At 35.9% G+C, this 20,853-nt stretch overlaps 2 protein-coding genes across 3 annotated transcripts; one reads left to right on the top strand and one right to left on the bottom strand.

Annotated features, from left to right (window-relative positions):
• The first annotated feature begins 6,448 nt into the window (after positions 1-6,448).
• LOC110930978 (DNA-directed RNA polymerase V subunit 7) lies at positions 6,449-12,250 on the top strand. 2 transcript variants are annotated; one of them, XM_022174370.2, is made up of 3 exons: positions 6,460-6,604; positions 10,845-10,927; positions 11,371-12,250. In XM_022174370.2, exon 3 carries the CDS (start codon positions 11,390-11,392, stop codon positions 11,918-11,920), a length of 531 nt encoding a protein of 176 aa, XP_022030062.1. In that variant the 5' UTR covers positions 6,460-6,604; positions 10,845-10,927; positions 11,371-11,389; the 3' UTR covers positions 11,921-12,250. The 2 variants fall into 2 exon arrangements, with proteins under 2 accessions (XP_022030060.1, XP_022030062.1); XM_022174368.2 differs by lacking the exon at positions 10,845-10,927 and having other exon boundaries at positions 6,449-6,604.
• A 1,231-nt stretch (positions 12,251-13,481) lies between these two features.
• Positions 13,482-14,380, bottom strand: LOC110930979 (PRA1 family protein D). The gene has a single exon (XM_022174371.2). The coding sequence runs from the start codon at positions 14,196-14,198 to the stop codon at positions 13,671-13,673; it is 528 nt and encodes a 175-aa protein (XP_022030063.1). The 5' UTR covers positions 14,199-14,380; the 3' UTR covers positions 13,482-13,670.
• Between the last annotated feature and the right edge of the window lie 6,473 nt (positions 14,381-20,853).

A 20,853-nucleotide genomic window follows, 5' to 3' on the forward strand; every position in this document is an offset into this window, starting at 1 on the left:
GAAACATGTTTGAAAAAAGGTTTTGTCAGCGGGGAAATACTGAGTGAGTTCATTCAGTTTTTAGGAAATGACCCATAGTTATAAATTACAGCATTAGAGCGATTACAATGGTTCATATCTTATTTTTATCTGGCTTTCTGTCACAATGGTGACAAGTCACAATGGTGACGATGGTCATACCACTATTAGGTCAATGAACTCTAATAGTGATGTTTCTCCCTAGTAGGTCAATGAACCTAACTGGGAGAAATAGTAATGTGCACAATACCCCACTAACCAATAAATCAAGATATCCACGACTTAGTCCCTGTAATTATAACACTTTGAAAATAATTTGAAGTATTGTAAAACAGTTTGATAAAAAAGAGAATGACTCACATTGCAGATTTAACGAGCAGTGTATAAGCCTACTGATTAGCCTTGATTATTCCTAATTTAACAATAATGCACACAAAACAGGGTTAGTGATCAATACAGCAGTTACGATAACTCACAAGATCAAATTCTCACAATGAATGACAAAGTGCAATACTTCAACTCATTTATCGTATTAACGACAAACGACAAAGTATAATACTTCAACTCATTTATCGAATTATCGACAAACGACAAAGTATAATGCTTCAACTCATTTATCGAATTATCGACAAACGACAAAGCATAACCCAATGTGGGCGGCACTTAGACATTCTTTGGATATATTGATCCCGGAAATGAATCGTAATAGCGATCGAGTTATTACCCTGATTGCGGCAGCGTTTCGTGATCGGTGTGTGTTGTGTGGTAAACGAACGATATCTCTGTGTATATTTTGAGTTTTTACGTCGAATTAACGGCAAACTTCAAGTGCCACTGCCCCCTATTTATAGCTGAAAAATGTCCTCCCTCGCGTGTCACGACAGGGAAACCTGGTCCTGGCGCGTGGCGCGAGAGGTCACTTTTAATATGAGGTAGCCACGCGTCTCAGTAGCTCGGGTGAGTCGACGGTTTGTTAAAATTCAATTTCTATCGAAAACAGTTTGGATAATACTAACTAGGAAATACCCCCCCTGAGTTTTAGGGGCCCTGTTCCTGATTCTGAAAATTCTGAAAATTTTAGGGTTTGTGTGGAATCACTTGGGTGTCTCAATTAGGGTTTTCTTAATAGATAATTAACATTCTAATTATTAATTTTTATGAGAGTTGTTACAAATAAATCCATTTATGGATTGAAACAAGCATCTCGAAGCTGGAATCTTCGTTTTGATCAGAAAATCAAACAGTTTGGTTTCATTAAAAACGAAGATGAGCCGTGTGTTTACAAGAAGGCAAGTGGGAGTTCTATTACTTTTCTAATCCTGTATATAGATGACATACTTCTCATTGGAAACGATATCCCAATGCTGCAGGATGTTAAATCCTGACTTGGTAAATGTTTCTCAATGAAGGATCTTGGAGAAGCTGCTTATATTCTGGGAATTAAGATTTATAGAGATAGATCTAAGCGGCTACTTGGACTTAGTCAAAGTACATATAATGATAAGGTCATTCGACGTTTTTCAATGCAAGATTCCAATAAGGGTCTCTTGCCAATGGCAAGTGGAACCGTACTGAATAGTCATCAGTGTCCCAAATTGGACAAAGATAAAGAGGATATGAAAAAGGTTCCATATGCCTCTGCTATCTGTTCCATCATGTATGCCATGTTATGTACTAGACCGGACGTATCGTTTGCTCTGAGCTTGACTAACAGATATCAACAGAATCCTGGTAAAAGTCACTGGATTGCTGTGAAAAATATCCTAAAGTACTTAAAAAGAACTAAGGATATGTTTCTGATATTTGGCGGTTTGGAAGAAGAGCTGAAAATAAAATGTTACACTGACGCAAGCTTCCAAACGGATCGTGACGATTCACGATCTCAGACAGGGTATGTTTTTACTTTAAATGGTGGTGCTATAACTTGGAAGAGTTCTAAGCAAAGCGTGGTGGCGCAGTCGACCACTGAATTAGAATATATAGCGGCTTCAGAAGCTGCTAAGGAGGCTGTTTGGATGAAAAAGTTCATTGCTGATCTCGAAGTTATACCAAGCATACAGAAGCCTATCGAGATATTTTGCGACAATACAGGTGCGATTGCTCAGGCAAAGGAACCAAGGTCGCATCACAACACGAAGCATATTCTCAGAAAATTCCATTACATACGGGAAGTTTTGGAAAGAGGAGACATCGTAGTAGAGAAAATTGATACTGATCAGAATCTAGCGGACCCGTTTACTAAGCCTATACCTCAAGTGAGACACGAGAAGCATGCTGATTGTATAGGTCTTAGATATGCTAGACAGTGGGTCTGATTTTGTAATTTAGTAATTTGGTGCATTTTGAACTGTAAACAGTATTTTATGTTTATTTGAATTTAATGGTTGAATGTCTTTTAAACTATTATATTTGTGTTCAAATATTAGTACGTTAAGTATCTATGAATATTGTATTCTAAAATGTCCGTAGTCTATCAGATTCGTGAGAACCAATCTGGTAAAAGACTATTGTGAATTAGATGGTTGATCCATATAATGGATACTCAAAGTGTTGAGAACCATATTCACTGATATGATTAGTTGAATCATATTGGGCGTAACTCGTTTCAAAATGATCTTCATGGATCTTAGTCATGAGACATTTTGAATAGGTACGATCATTGTATCCTTAGACCTGCGGTACATACTAGAACTAACTTAAATGAATGGTTGCTCTTTGATTCTATCTAACGCTGTACGTAATTGACAGTAATAAGGATAGTTTTGGGAATGATCTGAAGTTTAGTGGGAGTTGTTTGTAGCCAAAGGGATCTGTGCTTCTATACTTAGGAGAGGAACACTCTGGCGCCTTTCGTTGTTTTGAACTGGTGTTAAACGCGTGGCCACGCTCAAACTAGTAGTAGTTTGATAAACCACTTCAAATCAGGAACGAAATTAGAAATGGTTGAATAATATATGAGAATGAATTGGATCCATGTCTCATGTTCAACAAGTGTTCAATACAGAGGGATAAATGAGTCGATAACCCGGGCTATAGTATTTGCATAACCAGGTTTGATTAGTGCAAAGAATTAGTTGACATAAATTTGTCATACCTTGTCGGGGGCAATATGATGCAACTAGGCACTCACTGTTGTCTACATTGAAACTTAATCGGCCAATCGACCAAGTGGGAGATTGTTGGATATAATGTTCAATTGTCGATTATAATTCAACGTTGCCGTCAAGGTACGACCCAAAGAGTTACACTTTGGGCAACGAACATTTAACGATGTTTTAATCGTTAATCACCGGATCACGAAATAGTAAGCGTAATAAATGAAACGGGTAATTATTTAGAATAATTACGGACAGCCGGATTAATATTATAATTAATTTGTTAATTATCATATATATGTATATTATTAATTATTAGATAATTAAATATAATTATAAGATAATGATAAAAAGATTTGTAATTGGATTACAATTCTTTTTGTTTAGTTTTAATAGTAAAAGATATATATGCATATCTTGAATAACTTCTTTGAAGGAATGCCTCCATGTATATCTGATATACGGCACATGGATTCCAAAAGACTTTTGGTCTGCTAAGGTTTTTAAAAAGCAAAAATAGCTTGCATATTTTGAGAGAGACGACAAAAACAAGGAAAAAAAGTTGAAAAACTTGTTTCCCTCTCATACCCATAAGTCGGAGATTCAAGATTCTGGTGACGAGCAGAAGCAAGTTTTTGTTTCTTCGTTTACGCAAAAAGGTAAGTAAAGTTTTGAACTTTATTTTCTTTAGATTAAGGTTTCGTTTGAAATCGTTTCAAACGAACATTTATGATTTCGTGGTCAACGATCATCTAGCGAGATCGTTCGTTGAACCAAGGTGTCTTTCTTGGATGTCACATTCTTTAATTTTATTATAACCTATTTTGATTGTAAAGAGATCACTGGTGGAAATGGTTTAGAACCGAACCTCGTGTACATGTTTTCCGCTGCGTTCAGTTTGTTTGACAAATTGACTAAAATTTTATTTTCTAAAAGTTACACGAAAATTCCAACAAATTCGGCCATATAAAATGATCATATTGTGCTTCTCGTTGACAGAAAAACGGATAAAGTTAACCCAGTAGACTAAAATGACAATAGTGAAACCTTTTTGAATTCACAGGCTAAAAATGAAACCTTTAAACTAAACTGATAAAATGACCCAAATCACAATGTCTAAAATCACATTTAACTCAAAAAGTAAAAAATATAAACTTTCAATGAATAAAACATGGAATACTTATTGATAACGGTATCAAAAACATATATGTCATGAACATTTTTATCTCAAGTGCTACAAAAATTAAACGGCGAATTAACTGAAATTTACGTTCCTAAAGAGACACTCCGATGTCAAGTTACATACTATTTTAAAAAGAGTAAATTTCAAAGTTCGTCCTTTATGTATGTCAAATATATCAAAGTATGTCCTTTATCTTTAATATCTTCAAGAAACATACCTAATGTTTGCAAAACCAATCAGGTTATGTCCTTTACCCTAAACCTAGTTTGTTTTCCCAGTTAATTCAGATCATGTGAGAAGCACATGAGGGTATATTGGTCATTTTACCCTAAATACTAAAAAAAATTATAAAAAATTCAGATATCTCTCTCTCTCTCTCTCTCTGAACGCAGACAGCTCTCTCTCTCTCTCTAAAAATCCCAACCACCAACCTGCCACCACCCTTCATCACCACCATCCCTCCTCCATTAACTTTTTCGATTTCAAGACCTGCAACTTTTTCAAGTTCAACACCTGCAACACTCCATCCTCTCAAAGGGGATTTCTAAGTGATGGGGATTTTCAAACTGCAAGTGATGTGGATCGGCTAATTTTATAACCCTAGATCATAAACACACATAAAAAGAGTGTGAATGTTTCTGTTTTTCTTATTGGTAAACTTTCCAATTTTAAAACCCGTCAGTCAGTCTGTCACCTAAACCGAAACTAAAAGTATCAACCTAAAGCATGGTGTTTGGTTCTGGTTTCTTTTATTACTGCTCCTAATATGATTAAATGTTTTGTGGCTTTGCATCTGAAATGAAGCAAAAAGTGTTGATTAAAAGATGAAAGCATTGGGTCTAATAAGTATATGTTATTTGCAGAAGCGGAAGAATTTGTAGCTTGTAGGAAAAATGGAATGAAGAAGTTGTTTGGTTAGAGACTATGGTATGGATCCACCCACCTACCAGCCCCCCCCCCCCTCTTCTGTTGGCAAGACTGACCACCACCACCACTGTCGGGTGGTTGTGAGCGACGGATGGATCGGAAGATGGTGAGCAGAGGAGAGAGAGAGAGAGAGAACAATCGAGAAGAGAGAGAGAGAGGGAGAGAGCCGCCGCTCACGGCGGCGGCAGCGACGGAGTCCGGGTTATGGTGTGGCGGTTCAGATCTTCCATCTTTCAGATCTTCAGATCTTCATTTTTCAGATCTTCAGATCTTCATTTTTCAGATCTTCATTTTTCAGATCTTCCATCTTTGCCACCATCTTCCAAAAGCCCGATTCATTTTTCAGATCTTCAATCGGAGATCTGTGGCTTTGGTGTGGCGGTTTTGGTTTCGGAGATCCAGGTTATGGTGTGGGGGTGGTGTGGTCTTCATGGTGGCAGATGAAGATGATGGTGTTAAAGAGAGAGAGAGAGAGTGTGTTTTAGAGAGAGAGACAGAGTGTGTGCAAAGTGTGTGTGAGAGAGAGAGGGGATATATATAATTTATTTATGTTTTTGTTATTAAATTATTTTATTTATTGGGTTTATGATTATTTATTATAATATTTAGGATAAAATGACTAAAATACCCTTATGTGGGGTTGACTTAGTCAACTTTAACCATGAAAACTAATTGTGTTATGACTAAAGGACATAACCTGATTGGTTTTTCAAACATTAGGTATGTTTCTTGAAGATATTAAAGATAAAGGACATACTTTGATATATTTGACATACATAAAGGACGAACTTTGAAATTTACTCTTTTAAAAATATTGCTTGTTGAGGTCACAAATAAAAGTGATACACTTTTTTTTTTTTTAAAGATTGACTTTCTATGTACAGAACCTAGTGGTCACCGGGTTCTTGTTAAAGACAATCCTCGTCAGCCCCGTCTCCGGACGTGATGTTCTATCGGGCCCCGGACGCCGCGCAAACTGACCTTGGCCTGGAAACCATACTGTCCTCACACGAGAACCTCGCTGGGGTAACAACTGGTAAAACCGGGTTGCCCTCCGGATCGAACCATGCCTCGGTAGGAAATGATCTATCATTAAGAAGTCCCGCACCTTTTGCTACAGCCAGGAGTCGAACCGGCGTCTCCAAGGAAAACACCGGCCCAACTGACCAAGTGGTGGGGGATATTTGTGTGTTATGAGTTAAAAAAAACTTTTTACAGCATCATCAGGAATGAAGAAAATCCACTGCTGATTTAACTGATAAATAATCAAAACACACTCCTCCCCGTGACTCGTCGATAAACCCCACCGAAACGGCCACACGCAACCACTACCACACCTGACACCGCCAACCCCGGAGGAACCCGTACAGCCGACGTAACTGTAAGTATCATTTTGTCAGTTCGATTGCTTGATATTCCATTTTTGGCTACTCTACTTGTCAAATTAGGGCAAAAATACTTGTAATCGCTCTATATTCGTTATCTAAAGTAATTTTCTGTTTTTCTGTTATATGTAGACGACCTGCATGCGTGTTCTGTTTATGTGATCATTGAGATGTTAGTTAGTTTTCTTTTGGAATTATTAGGGTTTCAGGAGAAATTTTGTTCAACAGAATTGATAGTGGTTGGGTGGGTATATGGAGTAGATTTATAAGTACAGTTAATTTCTTATAACCTTGTTCAGTTCATATACTGGCTTACGCCCCGCTTGCGGTATGCGCATATAATGTATATGTGTGTGGGGTGTGTGTGTGTGTGTGTGGGGGGGGGGGGTGAAAGTGCACTAATCTTAACTTTATTTTACTAATTTCGTGAAAATAACGTTAAAAAGAGAAGGACGGTTAATCGTGCATCATATGGTGGTGTTGATAGCCGAAAGACAAGGGGGTACATGCACTAATCGGCTTTTGTCCCAATTGCCGAGTGTTATGTGCCTTATGTCCAAGGCTTGATGCAAAACTACTATCGAGCCGTGGGTCTCACTGGAAGCAACCTCTCTATTCCTACGGGGTAGAGGTAAAACTGTCTACATCTTATCCTCCTCCGACCCTACCTTAGCTTTGCTATATATTGTAATATTTTGAAATAGATTCTAAATGGAAAATTTCATTTCTGTTCGAGTAAAGTACACGGAAGGTCCTTGTGGTTTACCAAGATTTTGGATTTAGTCTAACTTTTTAAAAGTACATGGATGGTCCCTGTGGTTTGGCACTTTGTAACACATTTAGTCCACGGTCAACAAATCTAAAGGTTTTAGCAGGTCCAAGTTAGGGATTAAATGCGTTACAAAGTGCAAATCACAGGGGCCATCATGGTTTTAAAAAACGGTTGAGGCGTGCGCCTCGAGGCGCGCCTCAAGGCGAAACGGCCAAAAAACGATTCTGAGGCGCGCCTCAGGGGGGTTTCTACTGTTTGTGCGCCTCAGAGGGGCTGAGGCGCTAAAAAGGCTGCGCCTCAGGTGCGCCTCAGGGGTTTTAGATATTTGTTTTTGATGTTTTTGCGTTTTTATGTCAATTTCAAGCAATTTATGTCTTTTTTATGTGTGTTTTTGATTATTTTGATGAATTTGATGATGAATTTAGTTAGTATTACTATTTTTATAAGGTATATAATATTTATATTTATTTTTTAATTCCGCCTCGGGATTACGCCTCGGTTCGCCTCGAGGCTTACGCCTCGTGAGGCGAAGTGAAAACGCCTCGAAACTCGTTTCCGTTTTTTTAAACCTTGGGGGCCATCCATGTACTTTTGGAAAAAGCTAGGGACTAAATGCGTTACAAATTGTAACCCACAAGGACCATCCGTGTACTTTTGGAAAGCAAGAGACCAAATCCAAAATTTTGGTAAACCACAGGGACCATCCGTGGACTTTACTCTTTCTGTTCTGTTGAAACATTGGAAGTGTAACGAAACGTGCCAGCCGCACTTTGAAGTAATGCAAATTCTAAAAGTCAAGCGATGTGAAATACGATTTTTCATTGTCATAATGTGTATAAAAACACACTGCAACTTTCAGATGATATTAGGAATGAAATCACATGAAAAGAAACTTGAGCATTTAATATCAGCATCCATTGTTCATGTCTCTGTTAATGGTTCTCGTTCTCTACCTGACTTCTAATAGTTTGATGTGTATAGATGGTATAAATTGATGTTGTGCATTAGTTATTCACTTATTCCATTGTCACGCGTAGGGCTGTAACCGAACCGAACGTTCAGCGAACAGTTCGTGAACCGTTCGGCGGGAAGTTCGTTTATGTTCATTCGTTTAATAAACGAACGGACATGAACAAGAAATTTCGTTCGATTAATTAAATGAACGAACATGAACAGAGGTCTCGTTCGTTCGATTGTGTTCGTGAACGTTCGGTAAGGTGTTCGTGAACATTCAATGATTTGCGTTCGTTAATGTTCGTATGTTTGTGTTTTAATTGAAGATCTTTGTACTTTCTTATATTTTATTTGTACTTTTTATATTATTAAACTTTTATTTATTTTATTTCCCTAACAATTAAACTAGGAAACCCACTTTCACCTTGTTTATGCATCATTTCCCTTTCATTTCTCATTATTTACATCCACGAATACAATCGACCTCCGTTCCACAATAAGGGATTCAAGTTCGAGTGCTCTGGGCCATCTATCTTTATCCTTCGTCGCGTTCGCCAAATTTATTTGTGTTTATTTATGTTCGTGAACCGTTCGCGAACACGCTCATTTCCTTAATGAACGAACACGGACATAAAATCTCGTTCGGTAAGTGTTCATGAACCGTTCGTGAAAACATTTATTTCCTTAACGAACGAACACGAACAAGGCCTTGTTCGTGTTCGTTTGGTTCGTTTACAGCCCTACGTGTATAATGCTATCAAAACGGAATCTCTGATGTGTTATAAAACATTTTTGGTTTTATGCAGGCTTGTTATAGGCTATAATATTTATGTATATAACGAGCTAGCAGCCTCTCTTTTCTTTTTTCTATGTTACTACTATTACTAGTATTAGTAGTGGTATAACTACTTTTTGTTATCGGTAGTTTATTAGTATTTTTTTGCGTACTTTTACTTAGCCACACTATATGATATTTGTTATGATATTGGGTTGTGTTTTATCTCAAATGGGTCAAATAGAAAAAAAAATTAGCTAAAAGGGGACGTGTCAAATGGGTCAAACACATTCAGAGTTGTCGTAGGTTTATTTTCAATGCATACAACCTTCTAAATAAATTTGTGTATAACTAACTTAATAATATATTTTAGAGTTAATTACTATTTTCGTCCCTGTGGTTTGTCAAAAATCACTATTTCAGTCCATTAGTTTAAAAATTGCGATTTCAGTCCCTGTGGTTTTACTTTCGTAACCATTTCAGTCCACCTCGTAACCATTTCAGTCCCTGTACTTAACAGAATAAATGGATTGAAATGGTTACAAAAGTGAAACCACAGGGACTGAAATGGTTACGAAAGTGAAACCACAGGGACTGAAATGGTTACGAAAGTGAAACCTCAGGGACTGAAATGGTTACGAAAGTGAAACCTCAGGGTCTGAAATCGCAATTTTTAAACTAATGGACTGAAATAGTGATTTTTGACGAACCACAGGGACGAAAACAGTAATTAACTCTATATTTTAAAATCATAATAATGCTGTAATTATTTATGTTTTTTTTTTGTTTCAAAAATGGCAAAAAGATGTCTACAGTCAACCCAGCTATCCTGATTTGTTTCATTCTATGCTTAAAACGACTCGTTCTAGCTTAGCGTTCAGGACATACCCATCATGCAGTCTAGTATGTTGCTGGTTTTACAAGATAGTAGGTTTGAACAACTTGCTAATGGGCAATGGCTTTGTTATAGCCTTAATAACTCTCTTATAGGTTCAAATTAATCACAATTAAAAAGAACAGTTTATAAAGAAATAGAGTTGCAAACGAGCCGAGCCTGAGCTCGAACAGGCTCGAGCTTGAGCTTGTTTAACTTATGAGAGCTCGAGCTTGGCTCGTTGGTAGTTTCTCGACCTGAAGCTCAGCTCGTTATTTATCTACTAATTAATATATTAAATAAAAATAATATAAATAATAGACTTGTTTAGGCTCGCGAGCTCGATAAGTGAAGCTCGGGCTCGTTTACTAGACAAGCTTATCTTTAGGTTCAGGCTGGGCTCGTAAACAAGTTTAAATAAGCTCGTCTCGGCTCGTTTACTAGAAAACTTTAAATAAGGGGTAAATATTATTAAAATTTAATAAAAACTAATATTACACTAAGGCTCGATGAGCCTGACGAGCTTCACATGCCAGGCTCGAGTTCGGCCTCGATAAACAAACAAGCTTTATGTTAGGCTCAAGCTCGGCTCGGGCTCAATAAGGCTAGGCTCGTTTCGAGCTTTTCCTTGAGCCAATCCCGAGCAGCTCGGCTCGTCTGCACCCCTAGTTGCAATGATGTTGATTCAACCATACCTATTTTCCAGTCCATGTTCTTTATGTCCCTTGTGTCTTTTATTATTTTCATTTAGTGTTGATCAACCGGCCCCCCTTTGTTGCCATACATGTCGTTCGGTAGTCCCCCTATCCTTGCTTAGATCAAGGCTTCATTATTTACTCTCAGCTTTCATTTCAAGCATAGAAACAGCCCCCACCCAGACACACAGACACGCACCGACATACACCAACACACGCTGCCATAATTGACGAAAAACCTCAGTCAAAGTAAGGACAAAAGTTCTCTCTTCTTTGTTCTGCTTTGCTGTTGATTGTTAATGCTCTTTATTGAGTAAATTACGTTTTTGGCCCCTGTGGTTATATCACTTTTACTACATTAGCCTAAAATAAGAATTTTTAACATATCTGCCCCCATGGTCTCTATAACTAACCATTTTGGCCCCTAAGTCTAGAGATCATGGGGGCCAAAATGGTTAGTTATAGAGACCATGTGGGCCAAAATGGTTAGTTATAGAGACCATGGGGGCAGATATGTTAAAAATTCTTATTTTGGGCTAATATAGTAAAAGTGATATAACCACAGGGGCCAAAAACGTAATTTACTCGCTCTTTATTGTATCTCTGAATCACATTAAAAGAGACTTGAGGCCCCCTTTTTATATATGGTATCACTAGGTTTTAATGCCGGTTTCTTGTCTTCATTATAACAGGTGGGGTAAGGCTGAAAAAATGTTTCTCAAGGTACAGTTGAACTGGAACGTGGTCATACCGGCTGAAAATCTCGACATCAAAGGATTGATGTTGCAAAAGGCGATTCTGGTTCGTGTGTTGGATGACTTCTCCGCCAAGAAAGCAACCAAAGATCTCGGATACCTTTTAGCAGTCACCACTCTCGACAAAATCGGAGAAGGGAAGGTAAGAGAACACACGGGTGACGTTTTATTTCCGGTCAACTTCACTTGCTTGAGCTTCAAGGTATTCAGAGGCGAAGTCATAGAAGGAGTGGTTCACAAGATTCTCAAACACGGAGTTTTCTTGAGGTGTGGACCGATTGAGAATCTTTATTTATCTAATCAGAAAATGACTGATTACCAATATCAGATTGCGGAAAACCCGTGTTTTCTGAATGTGAAAACGGGGTCCAGAATTGAGAAGGATGTGACTCTGAGGTGCGTTGTGATCGGGGTCAAGTACATGGAGGCCCAGAAGGAGTTCCAGGCTGTCGTGGGCTTGGAGGGACATTACTTGGGCCCGGTTTAGTATTGCTACCGCATAATTCTAACGTTTGACTTCTCATGACCGGTAAAGTTTGATGTTCTGTTAATGTAAAAAGAACGACGTTGTGATGTGGTAATTCTGGTAGCGGGTTTGTTTTCTTTCATTTCAATGTTATTTTTCGGCAGTTCTTAGTTTCTTTCGTCGACTAGTAGATTCATGCACAACGTTCCTTTAATGTGGTTTACCGAACTTTAGGCTGTGACAGCTTAGCTCATGATGGTAGAACCCGAAATCTGTTTGGCTTATTTCTACTTTGGATTGTTTGAAATCTTTTAGGGAATATTTTTTTTATCAAGTTGTCATTTGTATCTAGTAGAAGTGTAGAACATGCATGCAAGCCACAACAAGAAAATGCTGTCTTTTTATCATTTTGTTCATTTCCCACTTGATATTATTTGCTCACAAGGGTGTCCATCGGGTTGGGACCGGGCGTATACTTGACACACGCTACAAAGTTGGATTCACGCACCATGCCAAACCAGCGAAGAGGGGTGCTAAACACCGCTCGGTCCCCCATCAGGGGCGCCGGACCGTTAACTGACATTAATCCTTTCTAATCGTTGGCAATCGTGTTGAACGAATAGCGAAAAATTTGTTATTCCACATACGGCGTGACAATGACAATGACAATGACGTGATGTACCAGTAACTTTTGCATTTTTTTTATTCCACTACAAATAATCTTATAATTTAAAAACTAAAAACAAAACAACATAAATTCTCAATCCCGCATTGTTATTTTACTACTACACATCACAGTTGTCAATAGTGATCACTACGCTCACTATAGCGAATAGCATATCGTATAGGTCTAGCATCGCTATAGCCTCTGCAGCGAGCGATAGATAGTGATGGTGGCGGTGGCGACATTTAACTTTTTTTTTTCTTTTAATATACAATTAAATATAGTTATATAACAACCGAATTTTAGATTTTTGTTAAATATACATATAAAATAGTGTATATAAAGGTTATCTTGTATAATATACATATATTTTTTCGAGTAAATTACAAATATCGTTCTTTATGTATGTCACTTATTATAAACTGTGTCCTTCGTCTTCAATAAATACAGAAAACGTACTCGATATTTGCAAACCTTTGCAAGTTATGTCCTTTAGCCCTAACTCAGTTAATTTTTTGTGGTTAAATCTGACCAAATGGACCTCACATGAGGATATTTTTGTGGTTAAATCTGACCAAATGGACCCACATGAGAGTAAAATGACCAAAAAACCCTCATGTGGGGTCCATTTGGTCAGATTTAACCACAAAAAATTAACTGCGTTAGGGCTAAAGGACATAACTTGCACAAACATTGAGTACGTTTTCTGTAATTATCGAAGACAAAGGATACAGTTTGCAATATGTGACATACATAAATGACGATTTTTGTAATTTACTCTATTTTTTTTTAGTGTATTGTTATTTATTGCTATTCTATCGCTATTCGCTATGTAGCATAACTTTATCGCTATATGTGCTTCACGTTCAATCAAAACTGGAACACAAATTGAACAAAGTTAAAACCAAATCAAGAACATTAGAGCAAATATCAAGTAATTTCCCAAAGAAAACATGATTATACTTCATAAATCAATCTCGATTTACACATTAACACTATTAGCAATAATCATTAAACACTTAAACTGTTCTAAAACTGTAAATCAAACCAAATCTTCTTCTTCTTCTTCTTCTTTTTCTTTTTCTTCTTCAACAAGTCAACCAAACTTCAAACCTGCATGTAAGCTCCACCTGAAGGTCCATCTTCATCAACAACATTAAGCAAAGCTCCATACGGCGATTCAGAATCATCAGGAGTCATCAATATCGCATGTAAACTTATCACCAGAACCGATATCAAGATCGAAACAAACAGGTTCCACCAAACACTAGCAACAGCAACTGAAACGATTGTGATCACACTTAACGCAATCAGAACCATACGATCGCCGATTTCGAAGTCGAGAACGACTAACGGTGTGTCTCTGGCGACGAGGAGGTAGATCCAGGTGGCGATGAGGATGAGGAAGATGATTGCGGTGATTGGGCGGAAAATTAGGGTTAGGATGAAGATGAGGAGAGAGAGGATGGTGTAATTGGCACGGAAGGTGTAGAGGTTGTTGTTGAAGCGGAGAGAGAGGTCCGGGAGAGAGAGAGGGAGAGAGAAGGAGGAGAGAGAGAGGAAAGAGGACCATGGGCGGATTGAGTGGCGGATCTCGGTGGCGGTGGTGGATTCTGCTGTGGATGATGGCGTCATGGTTTGAATTGGGGGTTAGGGTTTGGTGGTTGAGTGATAGGTTAGGTTGTGGTGATTTGAGGATCAAAAGGAGGAGAGCTGTGTGTTCTCCGTCGTGGTCATGGGTTGTTCCGTCGTGAGTGGTGGTACCGTCGGGTCGGCTGGTTTAAACTTAAGTGTGACAATGACTCCAAGTCAACAACAATATAAAGTCTTCGTCAAATAAAGAAGTTATGAAAATTAGATTTTTATTAGATTTTTATTGCAAATTACAGAGTAAAATGCTAAAGTGGTCTCTGAGTTTAGGCCACATTTGTCACTTCGATCGAAAAATGAAACTTTTTGTTTATGGGTTTTTGAGATTTCATTTTTGTTGCCATTTTTATTCACTTGCAAACTGAGTTAGAATTTTCTATTAACTTCTCCTCTTTGTATTTTTCCTCATTTAAATGAAGGGTATAATCGTCATTTTATGCCATAATGTATTGAGTTAATTACACAAATGGGTCCTGTGGTTTATACCTAATTTCGCCTTTGGGTACTAACTTTATTTTTTAACAGGTTTAGGTTCTATGGTTTCAATTTTGTAACACCTTTGGGTAGTTACACCAAAATTAGTTAATTAATGACTAAAATACCCTTGCATTTTTTTAAGTTTATCAATATAACATATTTGGGTATTAACACCTAATTTTATTTAAGTTTAAATCAATTTTACAAAATTTATTTATTTTTTTTTTATTTTCATCTTTTTATTATATCTCTTAATTAACATAAACTCTATTTATTTTTTTTTATTTTCAAATTTTTATTAAATTTCTTATTTAACATAAAATCTATTTGTTACACCAGTATTTTTTTTAAATAGATATTTTAAATAAAATCTACTAGCTATATAGTTTTATGTAAATTAAATTTCTTACTCGTTTTAAATAATGTAAACCTTACTCGTTTTCAATTTTGGATTGAAATGATTGATAATAATAAATATCTTTCATGTAAAAAAATTTAAGCCTTTTTTAACTCGTTTTTTTTTTCATTTACATTTTACTATTTTAGAAAGATATTTAATTTACATAAAACTATATGACTAGGTATTTTAGATAAAACTATATAGCTAGGCAGAGGCGAAGGATAGTGGGTGCTCGGGGGTGCACCCGCCCACCCCAATATTTCGGTTAGAAGTGTACAAGTTCCGATTTTTCGTTCGAAAATTTTAAAATTATATAGGATCGCCCCCCGATTATTTTTCTTAAATTGTATATCTTAAATATTTATAAACTTTGTATATAAATGATGGGTAGTTTGGTAAATATACACTTTGTTTTATTTGGAACTATTATTAGTTGACCCGATTTGAATCGAATAGCCAACCCGACCCGACCCGACCCGAAACATAACGATATGAAAAAAAATTGGGTCCCATCATTTTACGCCCCCTCGAAACTTTTAGTCAAGCTCCGCCACTGTAGCTAGGTATTTTAGATAAAACTAAAAAAATTTAAGCCTTTTTTTAACTCGTTTTTTTGTAAAAAAGATATTTAATTTACATAAAACTATATAGCTAGTAGATTTTACTGGTGCAACTAGTAGATTTTATGTAAATTAAATATCTTTCTAAAATAGTAAAATGTAAATGAACAAAAAAACAAGTTAAAATGGCTTATTTAAAAAAATCTATTTTAAAAAGATACTGGTGTAACAAGTAGATTTTATGTTAAATAAGAAATTTAATAAAAATATGAAAATAAAAAAATAAATAGACTTTATGTTAATTAATAGATATAATAAAAAGATGAAAATAAAAAAAATAAATAAATTTTGTAAAATTGATTTAAACTTAAATAAAATTAGGTGTTAGTACTCAAATGTGTAACATTGATAAACTTAAAAAAATGCAAGGGTATTTTAGTCATTAATTAACTAATTTTAGTGTTAGTACCCAAAGGTGTTACAAAATTGAAACCATAGAACCTAAACCTGTTAAAAAATAAAGTTAGTACCCAAAGGCGAAATTAGGTATAAACCACAGGACCCATTTGTGTAATTAACTCTAATGTATTTTAATTAAATGTGATAGAAGACAAAAAAGGGAAGAAGTTAATAGAAAATTCTAACCCAGTTTACCAACTGAATGAAAAGGACAACAAAAATAAAACCTTAAAGACCCAGATACAAAACGTTTCACTTTTATCAGAGACCGTTTTGGCCTTTTACTCTAAATTATAAGTTGTTGGTTCCTAAGTTTTATGTATTTTTTATAAATTACATTTTTTGTCCTTTAAGTTTAGACCATTTTTCAACGGATACTATGTCAACCAGGAGCAACCCTGGAGGTGGGCGGTGAGGCCAGGGCCCGAGGTTGCGAAAGGCATGTTTAAAAGAAAATCTTATATATGTTATAATTCTTTTTTAAGAGTATACTAATTATGATGAATGACTTAGTGGGGAAGTTCCCCGCTTCCAAACTTGAAAGCCCGGGTTCGAGTCATGCTTGCTGTAATATTTTTTGAAGGGTTCCATTTAATTTTTTGAAGGGTTTTTTTTTTTTTTTTTTAATCTAAAATAGATGACGTTAGTTTTGATATGTGAATTGATTTAGGTGTGGATTGTGCTGACAAAAGTAAACCATATTTAGAGAAATAGGAAATGTGTTTGCTACTTTCATTGTTTCTTATTGTATCATGTTTTTTTATTATGTGATAAACACATGGCCATAGTATCTCTCTTTGGTCTGAGCGAATACTATGATTTCGTGAACAGTTATATAAAAACTAGTTTACATTTATATATTTCGTTAAAGCAGAAGGACACATTTTTTCAAGCTTGAACAGGGCACACGAATTCTTAGGACCGGTCCTGATGTCAACTGACCCAACTTATAATCCACCAAATCTCTTCCTCTTTGTTGTTGATCTCTTCGTCTACTATTCTGGTCCTACAACTATACCTATCACTCTTGCCTTTACTATGAGTTGTAAACAAATTCACGAGATGTAATGAAGGAGTTTGTATAGATGAAGAGGTGATGATGTACACCAAAAATCTTAGTCACTTGGTGGCCCTTTATTCCCATCCTATCTTTTTTATCTCTGTGTTTACAAGGATGTGATGCCAATCTATAAGTCCCTTGATCCTTAAAAGTTTCACCTCTCTTGACAAAACCTTAACATATTATTTAAATTCAGGGGCGGACCTATCCATAGTCGTGGGTCGGTGGCGGACGTACCCCTTGAAAAAAAAAATTAGTGTATATTTTAGGCAAAAAACCTAACCGTACCTCTTGAAAATATGGTTGAACGTCTCATCTGCATACCCAGCAAATAAGTTCTGGCCCCGCCACTGTTTAAATTGTAACATTCATCCCATGTAACTATCACACCTAAATTAGTAAATTTCATATCATCTTCATATTTGTCAAATCTAATATTTTACATTCTCTTCAATAAACTTGCAAGTTTTTTAATGCTGAAAATGGGTGTTACAACCAAACATGGATCGTGTGGTTCCGATTGTGGGAGTGTGAGTAGGGGTGTAAAAGAGTCGGGCCGAGCCGAGCCCGAGCCTGACTAGGCTCGAGCTCGGCTTGTCATGTTTTTATGAAGCTCAGTCAAAGTAAGGACAAAAGTTCAGGTAATGGCGGTTGACATGTCATACCACCTTGGTTGGATAGATGAATCGATTGTCGAACGAGTTAACAACATTTTAAAACAAGCGAAACTGCCAACTACTCCTCCTGAGATGATGACTGTAGACATGTTTAAATCTGTCATGGAGGTTAGTTAACCCAAAGTTATCTTAAACCTTAAAATACCAAAAGTTTCTTGTTTCAAGTTTCAACTCTTTTTTAATTTCTCATTATTAATTTTGGGAACAAGTTGATAAAAAGGCCCATTAGGAAACTGTGTTTTCACAGGAGATTATGACAGAAAGGCCCTTGATGAAACCCTACATGCATTTTGCAAATCTTGATCATTGGGCCTGTTATTCTGTCTTTACTAATGGCATATGGGCCTAAAGGACCGGGCTTGGGTTAAAGAGCCTAGATTTGGAAGCTGAGGGATTTTGGTTCATGTGATATAGATGACTAGATGAGTGGATTAGTGGTGAGTCTATTGGGCCTGTCTTTCTTGATTTGGTTTATAGCATATGGGCTGTATTTTGAGTCTTTGTTTAAGACACTGTGAAATGTGTATGCTTAATAATCAATAAACCACTGATGATGGTTAAAACATTTACGAGAAATAACCTGACCATGTGTAATGGGCATTATAGGGGTTTGATAACGCCCCCAACACCGCCCCCTTGGGCATTATAAGGGCATGAAGAGGGATGACCATTTCTAGTATACAACCAAATAAGGAGAAAAAAATTGGAAAATAATGATTAAAAGGGCATGCGTTAACCATTACACATTTTTTGAAAGTGGAATTATGATGATGATGTAGCGGAAAATGCCCCTTAGGACTAAAAGGGCAATTTTATATGTAATTTTGTTAACTATAAGCGCAATTCGGTCATTTTATATGTAATTCTATTAATTATAAGGGCAATTCGGCCATATAAAATGACCGAATTGTCCTTCTCGTTAACAGAAAAAATGGATGAAATTAACCCAGTGGACTAAAATGACAACGGTGCAACCTTTTGGCAGGGGCGGACCTAGAGTGAGAAGAGGTAACCTCCGTTTGCTCCGGTGACGCTTCGACGGTAATGTAAATTTTGGAAAAATTTGACGTTTTTTTCGATTTCGTTAACCCTTTTTATTGAAACGTTACCCTATGCGGATTCTCTAGATCCGTCACTGCTTTTTGAACCCACAAACAAAAAATGAAACCTTTGTACTAAACTAGCAAAATAACCCAAACCACAGGGACTAAAATGAAATTTAACTCTTTTAAGGAAAACTCAAATCAATCAGAATCATTTTGAATGATGAAAGAATCATCATGATTTTGAGTGTTTTTGATTGGGTGAGAACTGAGAAGATGACCAATTTTTGTTAGCATTATATTAGACATGTGAATCATTGTAGAAAAATGTGATTAGTTGTTAGCTAGTGATCCCATAAATAATTTTATTAAAGAATTCCAAAGCCAACACACATCGGGACATGCATGTGCTTCTAACCACCATCACATACAAATTAATTTCATCTCTTTAAAACGAAATTTACGTTTAATAAAAATAATTGGAGCTGAACTTTAAAACAAAGCTACGAGTGAACGTACTCTAGTACTTTTAGAGCTTTTAAAACCATTAAGCATTGAAAAACGACGCACCGATATTGGAGTTTATACATCTAAACCTTTAGAATCAAACATATGTGAAATAAAAATGTTTACAAATAATATTTTAAGAATTATAAAACAACTAAATATTTGTTTATTTTGTTTCTAGTTAAAAAAACGAAGATTCATCATTTTGGCATTATAGTGCTACTTTGGGAGTGTGATAAAACTTAGGGACCATTACGTTCTGATTTCGATTCTCACAATAGGGGGGGGGGGCAGATTTATTGGGTTTCTTTATGAATTTTTGTATATGCATTATTGCCTAGTGGAGGTGGATATGATTACTGGTGGCACGATGATACTCCATTGGTTCGTCAATGATTCAAATTGACGTTCAAAATTAAAAAATATCACATCTGCTGGTGACACGATACTACTCCAGTGATTTGTCAGTAATCTAAATTTGCCGTTCAAAAAAATATATATATCACATCTATAACTAACACAACCGTGTTGTCATAGAATTTGGAAGCTTAGTTAGATCAAAGTCCATAATTATACGTGGAATGAAGGTTATAATCCTTAAGTTTAAATTTAATATCTTTTTTCTTAAAGGAGCTTTAGGTTTTTAGAATGATCATGACATGATATTCATAAGTACAAATTGGTTAATTTGGCGAATACACTTTCATATGAACAAACATGTGTCAAGTCATGTTTCTAACCATTTTTGTAGAATTCTCAACAGAAAAAGTTTTAACTTTTGTATATCCGTATACATAAATAGTTCTAATTGGATGGATTTGTTCACATACAAACATAGAAACTCACACAAGTTGACCGACACAAACAAAACACATACATAAATAAATTTTTTCCCTAAAAGTACATACATGCATTAAATTTGAAGCTAAAATGTTAGTTACGTGTTCTTTCATTTCAACAATGAAATAAAATATTCTAAATTTTATACTTACAATATTGTTTTATAAAAACTTTAACATTACTTAAAATATTAAAATATTATAACAAAGTCTTTCCAATTCTTCTATAAATACACACTATAGATAACTAAGAATAACACTTCTACTGAAGCATATTAATTGATCATAATACCCACGAAATTATTTTCAAAAATTATTGTTCTTTTTATTATATATAAAATAAATAAAAAGTAAATGGTCATGGATGAGCATCCCCATAATTCCATAAACATGCACATGCATTTGTTCCCTGCCTACCACTTGGGGCATGGCTATTTATTATTATAAAGCCATGCTTCATTAATAATAATCGTTGATTAAATATTCATTTTATTTAATGTAAAAAATTAGTAATGTGTATACATGAAATTAGATCTATCGACAGAAATTACATAAAATCAAAGGTGCAGTATGCTTGTACGGGATTATGAAAACATACAATTTATGACATGACAGCAA

The sequence above is a fragment of the Helianthus annuus genome, chromosome 3 (assembly GCF_002127325.2).
Source record: "Helianthus annuus cultivar XRQ/B chromosome 3, HanXRQr2.0-SUNRISE, whole genome shotgun sequence".
Classification (NCBI taxonomy): domain Eukaryota; kingdom Viridiplantae; phylum Streptophyta; class Magnoliopsida; order Asterales; family Asteraceae; genus Helianthus; species Helianthus annuus.

Coding starts and splice junctions, on each gene's coding strand:
- LOC110930979 (XM_022174371.2), bottom strand. CDS start 14,198: ATGACGCCATCATCCACAGCAGAATCCACCACCGCCACCGAGATCCGC.
- LOC110930978 (XM_022174368.2), top strand. CDS start 11,390: ATGTTTCTCAAGGTACAGTTGAACTGGAACGTGGTCATACCGGCTGAA.